Source organism: Mastigoproctus giganteus, chromosome 14, assembly GCF_048544385.1.
Source record: "Mastigoproctus giganteus isolate SK-2022 chromosome 14, ASM4854438v1, whole genome shotgun sequence".
NCBI classification, from domain to species: Eukaryota; Metazoa; Arthropoda; class Arachnida; order Uropygi; family Thelyphonidae; genus Mastigoproctus; species Mastigoproctus giganteus.
The window spans coordinates 22,832,223-22,848,519 of NC_143588.1; the positions used below are offsets into that span (position 1 = coordinate 22,832,223).

At 40.3% G+C, this 16,297-nt stretch overlaps 1 protein-coding gene across 1 annotated transcript in view; it reads right to left on the minus strand.

Moving 5' to 3' along the window:
- The window catches only part of LOC150075016 (glucose dehydrogenase [FAD, quinone]-like), a 56,812-nt gene that overhangs the window by 25,896 nt on the left and 14,619 nt on the right, over positions 1 to 16,297 (minus strand). The window contains exons 6-8 of the mRNA XM_090389042.1: positions 15,929 to 16,099; positions 2,610 to 2,763; positions 1,534 to 1,697 (exon numbers count right to left, since the gene is read on the minus strand). Of these exons, the coding sequence (XP_090245168.1) occupies positions 1,534 to 1,697; positions 2,610 to 2,763; positions 15,929 to 16,099 (489 nt within the window). The remainder of the gene's footprint in view (positions 1 to 1,533; positions 1,698 to 2,609; positions 2,764 to 15,928; positions 16,100 to 16,297) is intronic.

Consider the following 16,297-nt stretch of genomic DNA (forward strand, 5'->3'; position numbering starts at 1 on the left):
GAATTCTCTATAGGATTCAGATCTGGGCTGTTTCCTGGCCAACTAAGAGTTGTAATGGACCATTCTTCCAACCATTTTTTTCACTTGTAACAAATGTAAACGCATTACTATCAAACCTCTAATGCAGAAATAAAGCTAAAGTAACTACAGAAGTGCCTACTTACACTTTTCGCCTGATGACAAGGAACAGAGTTGTCCTGAAAGATGCAGTTACTTGACAGGTTGAAATGGTTTCTAATGGTTGGCAGCAATTTGCCTTCAAATTTAGCTAGGTATCCATTGGCATTTACGGAACCTTTTATACACCGCAGGTGACCTACTCCGCGATACGAAATGCATCCCCCATATCATTTGGCTGGTAGGGAATTTCACTGTAGACACCATACGTCTGGATAGTATTCTTAACTATGTGTATGGTGAATCTTTTGTCTCCTATCAGATCCATGTAGGTTGAATTTCTCATCTGAGAAAATAACTGACTTCCACTGCTCAGGGGTACATTGTAAATGCTCCTTACACCAAATTAATTGTGCCTTTTTAATTTTTTGTGTGAGGAGGAGGGGCTTCTTCTTAGAACAATGGGCTACAAGTCCATTTTTGAAGCATCTTCTGACTGCTACTACACTTGCTACCACTCCTGTATGTTCTTCCCATTCTCTTTTCAGCTCAGACGAAGAAGTTTTACGGTTTATAAGGTAGAAGCACTTCAAAACACAGTCCTGTTTTGGTGTAGAGACTCGTTTGCGTCTGGTCAACTGATTACAAGTCACTCTATAAGCAATATGATGGGAAGAATAGCACAGAAAGCAACAATAGCACTCTTTCTTTGTGCCGTCAACTGCAGTAACTCGCCATCCTGACACAAGCAAGGAATTGCTGCAACTCTTGCAGAGCGTGCTTATATAGCAGAAAGTAACAGCTGATGCAATGTTACGTCATCATCTACGTGTGTCAATCTTATCTGATGCAAAAAAGAAATATTGCCATATACTTAACGCTATTTGGACGACAATTACAATTGTAATGGGTAATGCACGTTCTTTGAACACCAGTGTATATTTCACTTTGCTAACTTGCAAATTGCTAATTGTTGCATTGAAATGCATCCATATAGCATCTCTGTGTATATGCTTAACCACTTCATAACTCTTGGTATGAACAAATGATGCAATTTCTAAAGGCACATTTCATTTCTTGAAAAGGGCAGGGTAGGTAACCTAATAAAGCGGTCACTTTGTATTGAGGTCGCCATTCGCCTAGAAAGGCAACCTCAGTGTTATTAGATTGCCTTTTCTGAGGAAAGCCAAAAACAAAAAATAAATATATACAATAATAAAATAAACAAGGTGAAATAACTGGCCCAATTAGATCACTAATTGGGCTGGAACACTGAAAAAAAAAATAATATATATATATATCTGTATAGTTATTTATTTTATTATATATTTTTGGTTGATAACAGGCAGAGTAGCTACTATCATCCAAAAAATACATTCAGAAAATCTCGTTGATGCTGTCACATACTGTACTCACCCGTGATTTCAGACCCATTGTTTTCTGATGTGTAACTCCACCATCAGACGCTAAGGTACCACTCACAAAGTGAAATTGAATGTCGGGATAATCATCCGAATAATTCGCATATTTTGTCTTAATAAAGCCAAGTGCTTCTATTCCTCCTGGTACGGTTAATGGACCTGCAAAAGATAAATATTCTTCCAGTTTTGAATTGAAAATGGCAGTTGTATAACTTCTACAGTGCTCTACCTGGGCTGCAACAGAGTTGCAGTTAAGTTTATTTGTTTTAAAAATTAAGTGCAAAGCACTCATGTTGTTTAGCTTCCAAATAAAGTTATCCACGAAGTTAAGATGATCATTCATTACAGATTACAGTCTCGAGCGTATTTGTAATTAATTGCTGTGTCTGTTTACACTTTATATTTACACCTATACATTATGCAGTTTATTTTTTTTAAACTACTTTTTGGACAAGAAGTCCAATCTGCATTTTTTTTTGATTTTATAATTATTCATATTGAGTAATTGCCTAGTTAAGTCTTCGTTACTATAATCTACTGTTTTGGTATGATTTTAACCAAGAAAAAAAGAGTTCCTTTTTTCACAGTTGTACAAATTTTGGCTTCTTAGCTCCCGTTGAGAACTATTAAAAACAGTTTAATTTTATGCTGGTTGTCCTCTTCTTTTACTACACACTACTTTTACCATATATTCATTAAACTGCATAAGGGCTGTGTCCTAATGTGTCTTAAGGCAACACAACCCACTGCCCTTTCAAACTCACATCTTAAATCATCTCATCTCAGGGATGGGACATAATATTGCCAAGGGGAATGTCTTTGTGTGTGCACGATGTAAGGAGTGTGAGTAAATCAGGCAAGAACTCAGCGTTGTTGTGGGCCTATATGAAAGCTTCAAGGACAGGGTGGATGCCTCTAAGGATCTAAATTGAGGGACCCATCAAGCTCTCAGCTGCCCAAATCAACGCCAGTGCTTGCACTTGAACATGTTCATACACATCTGCAACAAAATTTCATTTGAAACTCACTGGTTGAAAATGCATTTAAGATGTAAAAAAATGGCATGCTTACCTTTCCTATAGTATACATATTTAGCAACGTCAAGTGGATTTGTGAGTCGTAGTGGAACAAAGGTAATAGGCTTGTTAACTAGGAACTCTAAACCCCCAGGATAGATGTGATCTTGCAAGTTGTGGCCAACAGGTAGATCAGCGATTACTTGAATCTGCAATATGTAATCTTAAATTAGTGGTGTCAAGGCAAAACCAGTTTGATTTCATTAAACTATAATAGTGGAAAATTTTCAGATAAATATACAGAGAAACATTCAAAAGGAATGATACACTTTCATATGTTTATTGTGAAGTAACCAGTGAGCCTACATGATATATGCACCAGTCGTTAGAAAAACTGTGATATTTTGATTCAAATAGATGTGGAAAAGTGTTTCACTTTTTCGCTGCCAGGGATGATCTCATTACGAAAGGCAAACTCCACAACAGAGCCCTTCTGCATCCTGCAGATTTTGAAGACGAAATGAGTGACAGTGGTGCAATGGATGTTCAGTGCACATTTCAGAATTGAACCGCCAACTAGGATTACCATTTACTGTTGGTATAAGCAATTTATAGATAGTTGTATTTGCAAAAGGAAAGCACTGGTTGTCCTCATGTATCAGAAGAGAATGTGGACCAGATTCGAGAAGCGAAGTCTACAAAAATCAGTGTATCAAGATAGTCGGAAGTTACAGTTGCCCCAGGAATTACAGTATGAGCAAACTGTAATTCTTGACTTTTTTAAATGGTACGTAGCCAAATAGTTTCTCTGCACATATACAAGCTGACATGGAAGGTAATGAATTTGCAACCTGCCTATCTTTAGTGAAATGGCATTGTGAATCGCCATAAGGTGCACATCTGGGTTACTAAAAATCCACATTACATTGTAGAGCATGAACAGGATTCGTCAGAAGTGAATGTCTTTTGCTCAATTTTCCCTCGTGGAAAACATGATCACATTATCAGGACATGCTGATGAACTGGCTTTTCCCTCAGTTAGAGGAAGACTCTCACAACTACATTTTACAGCAGGATGGTGCTCTGCCTCATTTTCATTGCGAAGTCCACCATTACCCTACTGAAACACCGCTAGAATGGATGTGCTACCATTACTGACTCTCCTTCTGCAATTTGCTTCCCAGGTCTCCAGACCTCACCCCATATGACTTCATTCTGGGCAGGGCTGGCCACAAAATTTATGAGACCCTGTTCAAGAATTACTTGTAGCCCCTGGAGTTCTGTGAAAAACATATATAGGATGTTTTTGTAATAGTGATTTTAAACATACACATTGAGAATGAAGTATGCTCTCTACTTCTAGCAATTTTCTAGTCGACTCACGTAAGTGCTCTTGAAGTGACAATAATGTGGGCAACATGAAATTAAGACGGCGGTAGAGCCTACCGCCATCTTAATGTCTAGTTGCTGCGATGGAATTGTGGAAAAGATGCGAATATCATTTAGAGCATTTGAGTGCGGGCCCTGTTCAACAGAGCCAGTTGAACATGCTCATGGCCAGCTCTGTTTCTGGGATATGTGGACACGGTCTGCAGACCAAACCTGCTGCATGATCTTTGGGATTTAAGACAACAGATCATCACAGCAGTAGCAGCCGTAAACAGGTACGTGCTGGCAAAAGTACGGCAGGAATTCAATTATCAATTTGATGTGTGCTTTATGACACGAGGTGCCCACACTGAAAATTTATAACTTTCAGAGTTTTCTAACAAGTGATGCATATTACATGATTGTAGGTCCAATGATTACTTCATATTAAACAAGAAACTATTATTCTTTCTAAATTGCCCTGCATGTGATAATGAGAATTGACTCAGTAAAAATCTTTTCTTTGAAAGCCAAAGGTCTTTCTTGGCTGACTTCATTACCACTTAAGATACATCACTTTTACAATTATTTGTGGTATTGCTTAGTCACTTTCCAAAATTTATTACTATTATAAATGTTTTTTAAAAAATACTGCTCCACAAAATTAACAGAACATGTAGAAAACATGATGATAACTCTTGCAGTTTGTAATGAAGCAGGACAAAATTTGGTATGGTGGTGTACTGCAAAATGTGTTAGATGTCTGACGGCACCAGGGGTTTCCCCCATCTCCACATTGTGTACTCTGTTTATATAGCACAGAACTCTGTGAAGGCCAGAGGTTTAAAAAGTGTGGGGAGTGTACCGTTATTCTTCTGACCATTTAGCCGTTGGGACCACTCATTACCGCACTTGGCCCCGGGGAGGCAAGTCAGGTACCTAATGGATTTTATTTTAACTCTGGCAGGCCCTGCTAACTAGTTTCCTAAGATTTCAGTGCAAAGGGTCTGTGAAAAAAAAAAAAAATAAATAAAATAATTAAATAGAAAAGCGGGTAATGCTAGAATAGAAAATGCCAAGAGAGGTTTATGTAAGCATGGTTTAATTTGGAATTAATTAATTGATAAGTTGTGTGGGGTGTACATTGTGAGTTAGACAGAGTAAGGGGGGAGACTAAAGGCTGGAGGAAAAGACAGAGGTATGGGGATAATAGAGAAGGACCCCAGAAAATCAGTGAGGCAAGCCCATGCCTCACCAGGTGGAAAAATGGGATGGCAGGGGGGAGGAGCCAGGAACCAATATCCTCCCACTGGCCGGGGAGGAAAGTAAAAGAAAACCGTGTTAGAGTGCTCAGTTTGATTGCCAATGTGGCTTGTGGCAGAAAAGATGCTGGTGTCTCCAGTGACTGGGTTTGCAGTCTTAAGTGGGATTAGGTCCTGGTTAATCTTCCCTGCAGATTCAGTTGCAGATATCTGCCTGATGGAACTTGGATGATGGAAGTGAATTTCAGTTCAATTGAGCTTTGATGAGGTTGGCAGTTATTATTATTATTATTATTATTAGCCATATGGTGCAAGGAAGCCTGAGGCTTATGCTGCACCAGGCAAAAAAAAAAAAAAATTTCTGAATTTACCCAGAGAGAGAGAGAGAGACAGAGAGAAAAGTAGAAGGGAATCACCAAGAAAGATAAGAATGGTGATATCCAGCTCAGGACCCTGGGTGTGCCAGGCCCATACCAGATGTGAGCCCCTGGGGGTGTTGATGCTATTGGAGAGGAGTGCTCAGAATATGACTGAAGTTATTGGTCTTGGTGCTTTAGGCTCCTTAATTTCTTCATCTGTTGAAGACATCTTGTGCAAAAGTGAAGTATTTATAATTGTCATGGGTATGAATTAGTATACGTTCTTGGTCCTTTGGCAAATTAATATTCTTTGTGATCAGAATAGATCTCAAGTCTTCATAGTCAGGACAGTCATACATTGTATGGTGCCAAGGTTCATCAGTGGCAGCATGGATCATCTGCGATGCCCAGAGATGTTAATTTTTCTTGTATCGATCAATGGTCTGTGAGGAGGTATGTTATGTACAGGCCAGGGGAAAACCAGCTTGGGGCTTTTGGAAACGTCAATGTTAGTTCAGGGATGAATTTCTTTGTAATTGCTCCCTTAGTGGATGTCGTCCATCTGTCCTGCCAGGCGAGCCTAGAAGGCGCCTTTTCTCTGTCTTGCGATTGATTGCTGAGATGGTGGTAGTAGAGATCCCTTTGGACAGATGATACATGCCACATCTAATTATTTCAAGGTCTAGAGGGAGGACTCCAGCGAGGACTTGGAGAACAGGAGTTCTCACCGTGCAGCAGGCTCTGGTGATGGTAAGTAGTAGTATTGAATGGTGGTTAATTTCTTCTGATTTGTGACAATAGTTGCCCAGTGATACCAGACCCCTGCAGCATAAGAAATGGCTGGAATAAAGACTGCTTTGTAAAACAAGGCTAGGGTACGTCGTTTTAGACCCCAGTCCCTGCGGGTGACCCTGCCACCAAAGCTGTGTAATTTCTCATCTTCTATGGAGATAGAACACGTGTGGGATGCCCAAGGACATCCCACACGTGTTCGATTGGATTTAAGTCTGGTGATTGTGCCAGAAACGGTAGTCATTTGATATTATTATCATTTGTCATATGGTGCAAGGAAGCCTGAGGCTGCACCGGCCAAAAAAAAAAAAAATTTCTGAGTTACCCGGAGAGAGAGAGGGCAAGAGTCAAAAGTAGAAAGGAATTGCCAAGAAAGTGAAGAAGAATGATTATATCCAGCTCAGATGTGAGCCCCTGGGATTAATCTTCAGTTTCAAGATATTCCTCCATCACTTGAGCTCTATGTGCAGGGGCATTATCATGCATGAAAAGAAAATCTGGGCCAGCTGCACCCCTAAAAAGTCACACATAGGGTTCAAGGATCTATTCTCCATATCTCTGTGCAGTTATGGTACCTATATCAAAAACATGAAGAGGGGTGGGGTCGTTGATCTTTATTCCACTCCACACGAGAAAACTGCTACCGTAAGTCTCTTTCTGTGATGTTGGAGGGATGGTACAGCATTCTTTGTTGTCTCCAGATGAAATGATGTCTAGAATCTGTTTGTTGGCTAAAATGGGACTCATCAGGGAACAGAACTGTAACCCATTTTTCAGGGCTTCAAGTCACATGTTCGTTTCACTAGTTTCGATGAGCTCTGTAGTGGCTTGGCATTAATGGGATACAAATCATTGGCTTCCTTGTCCACTTGAATTGAACCTTCTGAACACATCCAGAATGGAGTGAGGCAAGGATGCGTGTTATCTCCTATGCTGAAACCATTATAGATCTAATACAAGATTCTAAAGAAGGAATTACTATTAATGGTTCTGTTATCAGTAACCTGCGATATGCAGATGATACTGCCCTCATTGCAACATCAGAGGAAAAGCTACAAACACTCCTCAACAAAGTGGTAACAGCCAGCGAACAGATAGGCTTAACATTTAATGCCAAAAAGACCAACACTATGGTCATAAACCAAACTATTATTTTTAGGCTGCCCAAATAATTAAATTCATCCGCCGTGCTGTCTTATGTCTGTTGATTGCGTGCATTCTATGGTCGATTCGTCTGTTTTGCTTACGAAAAACCCCGGTTTCTGGGGAGGGAAAGCATTGCTATCTACGCCTGAGACCGACTAACTCAGCTACGGAGTGAAAAAAAAAAGCCATTAAATTTCCTCGCGTCATCGATGGTATTCGAACCTGGAGCTTTTCCACTCGGTGTGGGGAGGACGGTGACGATATCACTGTACTACCCTGTCAGGCATTATGGTCATAAGCCAAAATCGCCTACACTTCGCCTACAATCATAAGACCCTATGGCAACTCGTCGTCTGCACGAATAGAGCACAGTGGTATCGTCAACATCCTCCCAGTACTGGGTAGAAAAGGTCCATGATCGAATCCCGGCGATGATACAAGGAACTTTAATGGGCTTTTTTTTCACTCCATGGCTGAACTAGTCGGTGTCAGGTGTAGATAGCAAGTTTTTTTTCCCAAAAAACTGGATTTTTTCGTCCAGCAAAGCAGGTAAATCGACCAGAGAACACACGCAATTTACAGACACAATACACATGGATATAAGAAATTATCTGGTGACCCTAATTTAATGGTTTTTTTTTTTTTTTTTTTTGTGGCAATTTCTCCATTGAACAAGCATTAAATATCTAAGAAGAATCTTTACAAATAATAATGACCAAGACACAGAAATCAGAAGCAGAATTAGTATGGCCAAAGAGGTATTTAAGAACTTCCTGTAATGGTTCCTGTCTTCCAAAACTTCTTCCATAATGCCGTGACGTCACTGCCTACAATTGCTTGGCATTAAGTTGTGCAACGGCCTGCCATCTCACAGAATCATCTACACGATGACGACTTGCCATCCTGAGTACTGGAGATGTGGCTATCCCACTGAGCAAGCCAAAAATCAGGGACGAAGTGATACGTTCGCAACCGGTGTTTTTATAAGCATGCATAATGTGCAGCCCTGTAAGGTGGCAGATCGATTTCTATTGAACACTTGGAATTTTCATGCTGGGATGCCTATTATATCAAACATTCATCTTCGGCAACACTGCTGACAATAAAATATTCATGAACATTTTGTTAATTTTGTCTTCAAGTGAACTAAGAATATATAAATGAAATAATATAAGTCTGGCTTGCCTACAGGAATGAATAGAAATTCTCTGCCATCATTTTATATATTAAATTAGCCGCAGATGCCTTGTCTTTGTATGGGTACTTCCAGGATAAGAAGGAATGGTTTTTGTACACAGTTTTCCTCTAAAGAAAAGTTTTACTCCGACTAGCTCAATAGCCTGTAAATAGCTAAGGAACAAGAACCATGAGCCTAAGGGACAGGTGACAGAACAAGTCCCTTGCTTATTCCATCAGTAGGTGCAATCGTTTGTTGGTCTTTCACACGTGTTGGGTTTGAATCCAGTGAAGACGGAAAAAAATCTATACTTTTTTTTTCTTTCTTTTTTTTTTTTCTTTCTTCTTTTTTTTCTGACCTTACTCAAGTTAGGCGAGAGTTGTACGTCCCCCCCTCCCCCCGAGGCAAACGGAGTTTGTCGTCCAGTTAAACAGTACTATACGTGTAGTTTACATATGTAGAATTCATAATTCCTTAGCTGTCTCAGCGTTGAATCCAAAAGAGAACAAAAAACACACTCATCACTGAAATCACCAGACACCCATGCACGCACGGGGTTCATTTTAATTTCAGCAGAAACACATTCCGAAGTTCAAGTTTATGCATCCAGCCCATAAAGTCCATCCTCCTAGCAACTTTCTTAATTTAATATTGACAAATGTAAAGTACTACATATGAGAAGCAGTAACCCCAGAGTGACGTATAAACTCTGTGGTAGAGAACGAAAAGGACCTGGGGATAATTGTGCAGGCAGATATGAAGTGTTCTGAGCAGTGCAGACGGTCTGCAAGAGTAGCTCATAGTGTCTTGTCAATGATATACAGGAATTTTTCTAGCAAGGATAAGGAGGTTTGTATAAGGCAATTGGTCAGACCACACCTTGAGTACTGTATACAGGTCTGGAGGCCCCGTTTTAAGAAGGATGTAGAGCTGTTGGAACGAATACAGACAAGGGCCAGGAGCGAATTAAGGTCGATTGAGGCCCCGGGCGCAGAAGAAAATATTGGGCCCCTTAAAAAAAAGAGAGAGACAGGGAAAATAAAAATACATGTTAACCATTTTTTTAAATAAGTAAAAAATATGTACTATTAATGTTTTATTTCCAATAAAATTTGAATATAATATATGTATAATATAATTAATAATAGCATAATAATAATCAAAGTTTTGAACTAATAGTTGAACATATTAGTTTAACTATTAGTTGAACTAATATGTTCAACTAATTTGTTGGGGTTTTGCGTGGGCCCTTCAGAAGTCGGGGCTCAGGGCGCGCGCCCGGTGCGCCCGCCGTTAAATCCGCCTCTGACAAGGGGCGTGAATGGAACAAAGGGTTGCTCTTACGAAGAAAGGCCTAAATTTTGCAAATTACAGTCTGGAGACTAGGCACCTGCGAGGTGATCTGATTGAGATTTATAAAGCCTTAAATGGTTTGAGCATGCTCAATGCTGACGGAATTCTTCCTCTTCTCAGAATAATCATCTGAGAGGGCATAAATTCAAATTGAGGAAAGATAGATGTGCGGAAGTTTGCCTTTAACCAGTTGGTTGGTGAAACAGACTCCCATCCTTTGTTGTGGAAGTTGATAGCCTAAATAAATTTAAGGCTGAGCTGGACAGGTACTTGAAACGAACGGAGGGGTGAAATGGGAGCGGGTTTCTTTTTTTTTTTTTTTTTTTGGCTGATGCTGCATAAGCTTGCTTTCTTGCATCATATGCCTCTACTAATGCTAACTTTACGTAAAATTCGGTCTCGTCCTAAATGTCCATGCCTGATTTTCCATTCGAGTCTAAGCACGCTTGACCTTTTCTGTGTTCAAGCATAATACATTATTGCCCACTTGCGTGTTCACAGGTGTACAGTATAATCAGGCATTCAGCGTACGTGCGCGATTTTACTAATTGTTTCATGTGTGTTTTGGGTGTTCACACACCCAAAACACTTTATGTAAGGGCATCCACGCATGTATAACGTCTGTTCACGCGTGTGTATTCATGACGACGTGCATATTCACATGTGCTTGTCTATTCAGGCTGGAGTGAATAAGCACACATGAACCTGTTTACGTGTATGTGCTCACGCATATATGTTCGTGTGTGAGTGATTCGAACTGCGTGTATGTACGCATTGGTGTTTTGAATGTATATACATGCGTGATTGTGTGTGTGCGCCTGCCTTTATGTGGAAGTGTACACACAGATATAGGTATTTGTGTACATGTATGCATAGATACTTGCGTTAAACAAGCCAAAATAAACATACTGAATGGGTTGAGAATTATTTATGCGTGTACACGTACACAAATTTGCAAGTACAGGCACATTTGTACAAACCTGTAAATACCTCTACCCGTGTATGCACATAAATAGTATACATGTGAATATGGCGTATTTGGGGTATGTACATGTTTGTACAAGTATGGTGACGTATACATTCATGTATGTAGATACACGCTGGTGTATGCACATATATATATACATACACCCACACGCCCAAAAACACATACAAGGGAGGGGGATTATAGAAAAATTTCTTCCCTGACCTGTGTATTCTATGAATGCTATGTTTTATTGACTGGATTGCATATTTATCTAGTAATATACACCGAAAGGACAAAATTCATGGGTACCTGGTTCCTAGGCAATGCGATGCTGTCACCCCCTCTCGCTAGTGGACGAACTTGGCAGGTATATAGGTACACTGCATGCATACAGATGGTAATTCCATGTCAGTATGGATAAACGTCGTGAGTTAACAGACTTTAAAAGAGGGATGATAGTGGGTGCCCGACGCATGGGTCACTCCATCGTGGAGGTGGTACAGAAATTGCGCTATCCCAGGTCTACAGTATCAAGAGTGTATCGGTAACACGCCATTTCCGGAATAACATTTCATCGTGGACAGCGCTGTAGGTGGTGGATGAACGTGGCTGTCGACGTCTGTCTCGCATTGTTTCAGCCAACTGGAGAGCCAAAGTGGCACAAATCATCGCCGACTTCAACGAAGGAGGTGCCGGAAACGTCTCCACCAAGACCATCAGGCGGTCATTAGCCGCAATAGGTTATGGGAGCCACCGACACACCAGAGTCCCATTGCTATCTCACCACGACACAAGACTCCATTCCTCAACTGGGCGAAAGAACATCGGCACTGGATCTTGAATTAATTGGAGACAGGTCTCCTGGTCCGTTGAGTTCCCTTTCCAGTTATTTCGAGCTGACGGAGGGTGAGTATCTGGCGAAAACCGCACGAAGCTATGCACCCGTCATATCAACAAGAAACTGTTCAGGCAAGTGGACGGTCGGTAATGATCTGGGGCATCTTCAACTGGCACAGGTTGGGACCTCTGGTATGTCTAGACGCATCTCTGAATGGTCTGGGATATGTATCCATTTGCATCCCTTCATGGATCATCTGCATCCCTTCATGGTCATCGTGCGCCCATAGGGCAATGAACCTCTTGCAGCAGGGCAATGCATCTCCCCACAGGACTGGTGACTAGAACATGGTTCGAAGAGCATTCCGCAGATTTCATCACCATGGAATAGTCTCCCCATTCACCTGACATGATCCCTGTGGAGCATCTTTGGAATGCTGTGGAAATGTCTGTTCGAGCTTTGGCTCCTCCACCCAGGAATGCGACGGAATTGTGGACAGCAGTGCAGCAAGCATGGAGGAAATATTTGTGGAGCACTATCGTGAACTAGTCGACTCAATGCCTCCCCGTGTGACTGCCCTTATCCGGGCGGAAGGTGGGCCTACCCGTTACTAGGTAAGTATCCCATGATTTCTGTCCACTCAGTGTATACCAAAAGTTTCATTGCTCTAACTCTTATTGTTTTGTTACAGATGTTTCCATTGATAAAGTTGAATGTCGATCCGTTATCAAATTCCTATTTTTGCTATCTTCATCTTGGCACACCCGCCTTATTCTCCTGGTTTGGCATCTTCTGACTTGTTCCTCTTTCGTCAACTGAAATCATTTTTGCGTATGAAATTTCTGCGACAGAAACGTGGTTTCCAGAGCAAAGTGATACCTTCTAAAAATCGCACAAGGAGGTGCTGCGTAGGATGGGAGAAATGAATGGCTTTAGGTGATAACTGCATAGAGAAGTAATATATGTTCCAAACTCTCCTCCTCCTTTGTCACTCTAAACGCGTGATAGTGAAAATATTATAGGAGGACCTAATCCGATAATCAGTGTTATTATTAATTTGGAGACAAAACCATGAAAACATGGTGGATTTAAATAATCTCAAAAAACGTTTCGAGAAACTTGGATCTTACTCCTGTAATCGATATGAGCTCATATCGAATGGGAGGGGGGGGGGACTTTTACAGAGGTTTCCTGTCGCCTCCAATATGCTTGTGGGTACCAACGAATATATTTTCATGATAATGACTTTACAGGGATGACTCACTTTGAGACGTGCACTAGCTTTGTAAGGAAGTTTCCATTTCACACCACGTGGAAAGGACCTGAGCTCAAATCCCGTCGAGGGCGTAAGAATTTTTATGGGCCGTTTTCACACCGTAGCTGAGTTAGTTGGTATCAGGTTAGGGCAGTAAGGTTTTTTCTCCCGGAAAATCGGGTGTTTTCGTCCAGCAAACAGACAAGTCAACCACAGAACACACGCAATTTAGAGATATAATATTTAAGCACAATTTGGCCTAACTCGCTAAGAAACTAAGAAATTTCGAACAGAAATTAAGATGAAAGAAGTTAACTGCTAAATGATATATTCAAGTATTCAAAGTATTTTATTAAGTTTTGCCGGCTTCAGGGTTTCCCCTATCCGCCGCTAAAAGGTAACAGTATACATAGTGTACAATTTAAAGCAACTATAAACAACAATGATGATGATGATACATAAAGGCTATTTACAATGGTAATGATAATGATACAAAATAAACACTGGACTTTGGAGTCCAGCAGACTGATTAGTACATCAGGTAAGAGAATCCAAAAACGGAAACAGTCTACAAACAAGTCAAGGTTATCAGTCCCCAACACCCAGCTGAATGTTACAAAGATTTATACTTCAAAAGAATGGTTACAATTTCTGGTTTCCAAAACAATAAAAAGGGCCCTAAACCCTTCCATCTAAAGTTCAAAAAAAAAAAAAAAAAACAGTAAAATCTTTCCAACTAACCGACAGACGGCGGTATTTTTCTATCAATTAACATTAGGTTAGTATTTTACTGAACCTTAGAAGTAAGAATTCTTTTCCTCCGTTTAAACATTTTCGCCGCATAGGTGGAGAAGGCAGCATAATACAGGACAGGTAACTAGTCTCGGCATTTCAGAGCAATTAAATACATTTGTGAGAAGTTGAAAGTCCAGTCTTAAATCATCATACAGAGGACAATGAAAGACGAGGTGCCCAACAGTTTCTTGAGCACCACAACTGCAGAAAGGAGTGTTACTTAATCCGAATGAGAACAATTGAGTTAAGACTGCCATGCCTGGAATATAGAAACGTAACATATAAGCCAGGATTGAACCAGTCCATTTTCTTATCATAATCAGCAACCTCGGGAAAAAAACCTAAAGGTCTCCCTACCCAAGGTAGAAGTAGACCAGGTATTTTGCCACACTCTACATTTATTTCTCATTCTTTTAATGTCTACATTTTCTTGTAGGTCAGTATTATATGTTATACCATTTACAATCGCAGCAACGTTTTTTTCTTCTACAATATAAAAGATGGCGTAACATTACTTCATAAAAGATTGGCAGTCGATGACTGAGAACCTGGAGAGCAGCAGTTCGACAAGCTCTACTTACAGCGAGAAGAAAGAATCTTTGTGCTTGAGTAAGATATTTTTGAACAAGGGAGTTACCGATTCTATATCCCCGGGCCCCAGCCGCATAACACACAATTGGTATAAATATACAAGAGTAGTATAATTTAATGGAAGATTTCTTTACACCAAAAGTACTCCTGGTAATCTTAATGATTTTATAGGTCATAGCTTTTATTTTCTGAAGTACATATTTTGCGTGGTAATTAAAATTAAGACGGTCATCAAAATAAATTCCTAAGTATTTATGCTGCCGAGTACTCCTTATCATTTCTCCATTCAACTTAATAACAGGTGGTCTATTCACATCAAGAGAGCCCTTTAGCAACATTTGTTTTGTTTTATTAGTCGAGATTTGAAGTTTGTGTTTGACACCAGATATTCAAGTCCTCTAGAACTTCATTTGATCTGCATTCCAACTCCTCGGCGGGAATTACCAAAAATCAGAATAGCAAGGTCGTCTGCATAAGCTGTCTGAAGGATGTTGTCTCGATCAACCGAGAGCCGCCCATCAAGGACCATGTCCCAGCACACAGGGCCAAGAACAGAGCCCTGAGGGAGCCCCTAGAAACAGATCTGGTGACAGAGAAAAATCCTGAGGAAACTGTGATGCTGCGAGAATCAAAGTAATTCGAAAGGAGACGGTAAATAGGAGCTGAGACCCCAGCCTCTCTGGACCTCGCTAGGATACTCGGCCACCAAACAGTGTCGAATGCCCCTTTTAAATCAACAAAGAGACCGAGGACATATTTAGAACTGGAATTTTGAACAGAACTCAAAACCTGACAAATAGCATCAACAGAAGACCTTCCACGTGTAAAGCCAAATTGAAGTGGGAAACTTAGGTTTCTGTCTAAATAGTAATTTAGAAGACGAGAAACAATTAATTTTTCCAAGACTTACTTTGCCAAGGATGGGCAACAGTGCAATGGGCCTGTAAGAGGCCGAATCATTGGAGAGTTTGTCAAAGGACTTAAGCAGAAGTTTAAGTCTAGCCTGTTTCCAAGCCAGCGGGAATAATCCCGAAGACAGACAAGCATTCAAAAGATTTAATATAATTAATGGGCAATTTTTCCAAAATCTTTTAAGTACAGAAATCTCAAGGAGACCCTGTCCAGGACATTTACCATCCCTTAAGGTTGAGATAGCAGATTCCAGCTCAATATCCGTAAAAGGAGCTTCGGTTCGCGGCCCTTGGTATGATAAATGATCTAATCTCATTGTAGTTTGCGTGGTGTTTTCACAGGAGGCAGTGTTCTCATGAAGCAAGCCGTCCAATATGGCATTAATTGACAAACTCCAGTCCAAGGTTTCATTACCATTTACAATGATAGAAGAAAAAACTTCGCCGGGATGAACCTTGTTAGCTAAATGATATATACACAAATAAAAAATTTTAAAGATTTCTGTCTCCATTAGTTAAGATAACTATAATTAGTGCGAGTTGGTAATAAACATACATACGCCAAGTTTTTCCAGGTCTTTCCTTGGGCCTATTCCTGAGAGCATTAATAACTGAGGTGAATTTATGGAACCTGCCGACACGATGATTTCTCTCTTGGCGTACACTACGTGAGTTAATTTCACGCGATCAAACTGCACTGCTTCAGCCCGGTTTACATGATCAAAGAGTATCTGGAAACGAAATTAAATGTAAGTGGCCAATTTTTAATATATGATATTTTAATTATACACTCATAATTTTGTTCTTTATTGTGATGCTTTGCTACATACATTTACAAATAGATTGATAGTGTTCGAGTTATTAATATCATCTGCATACAAGTTGGTAAATGTTTTAGACAATAAGAGTTATTTTTGTTTCACCCCAAC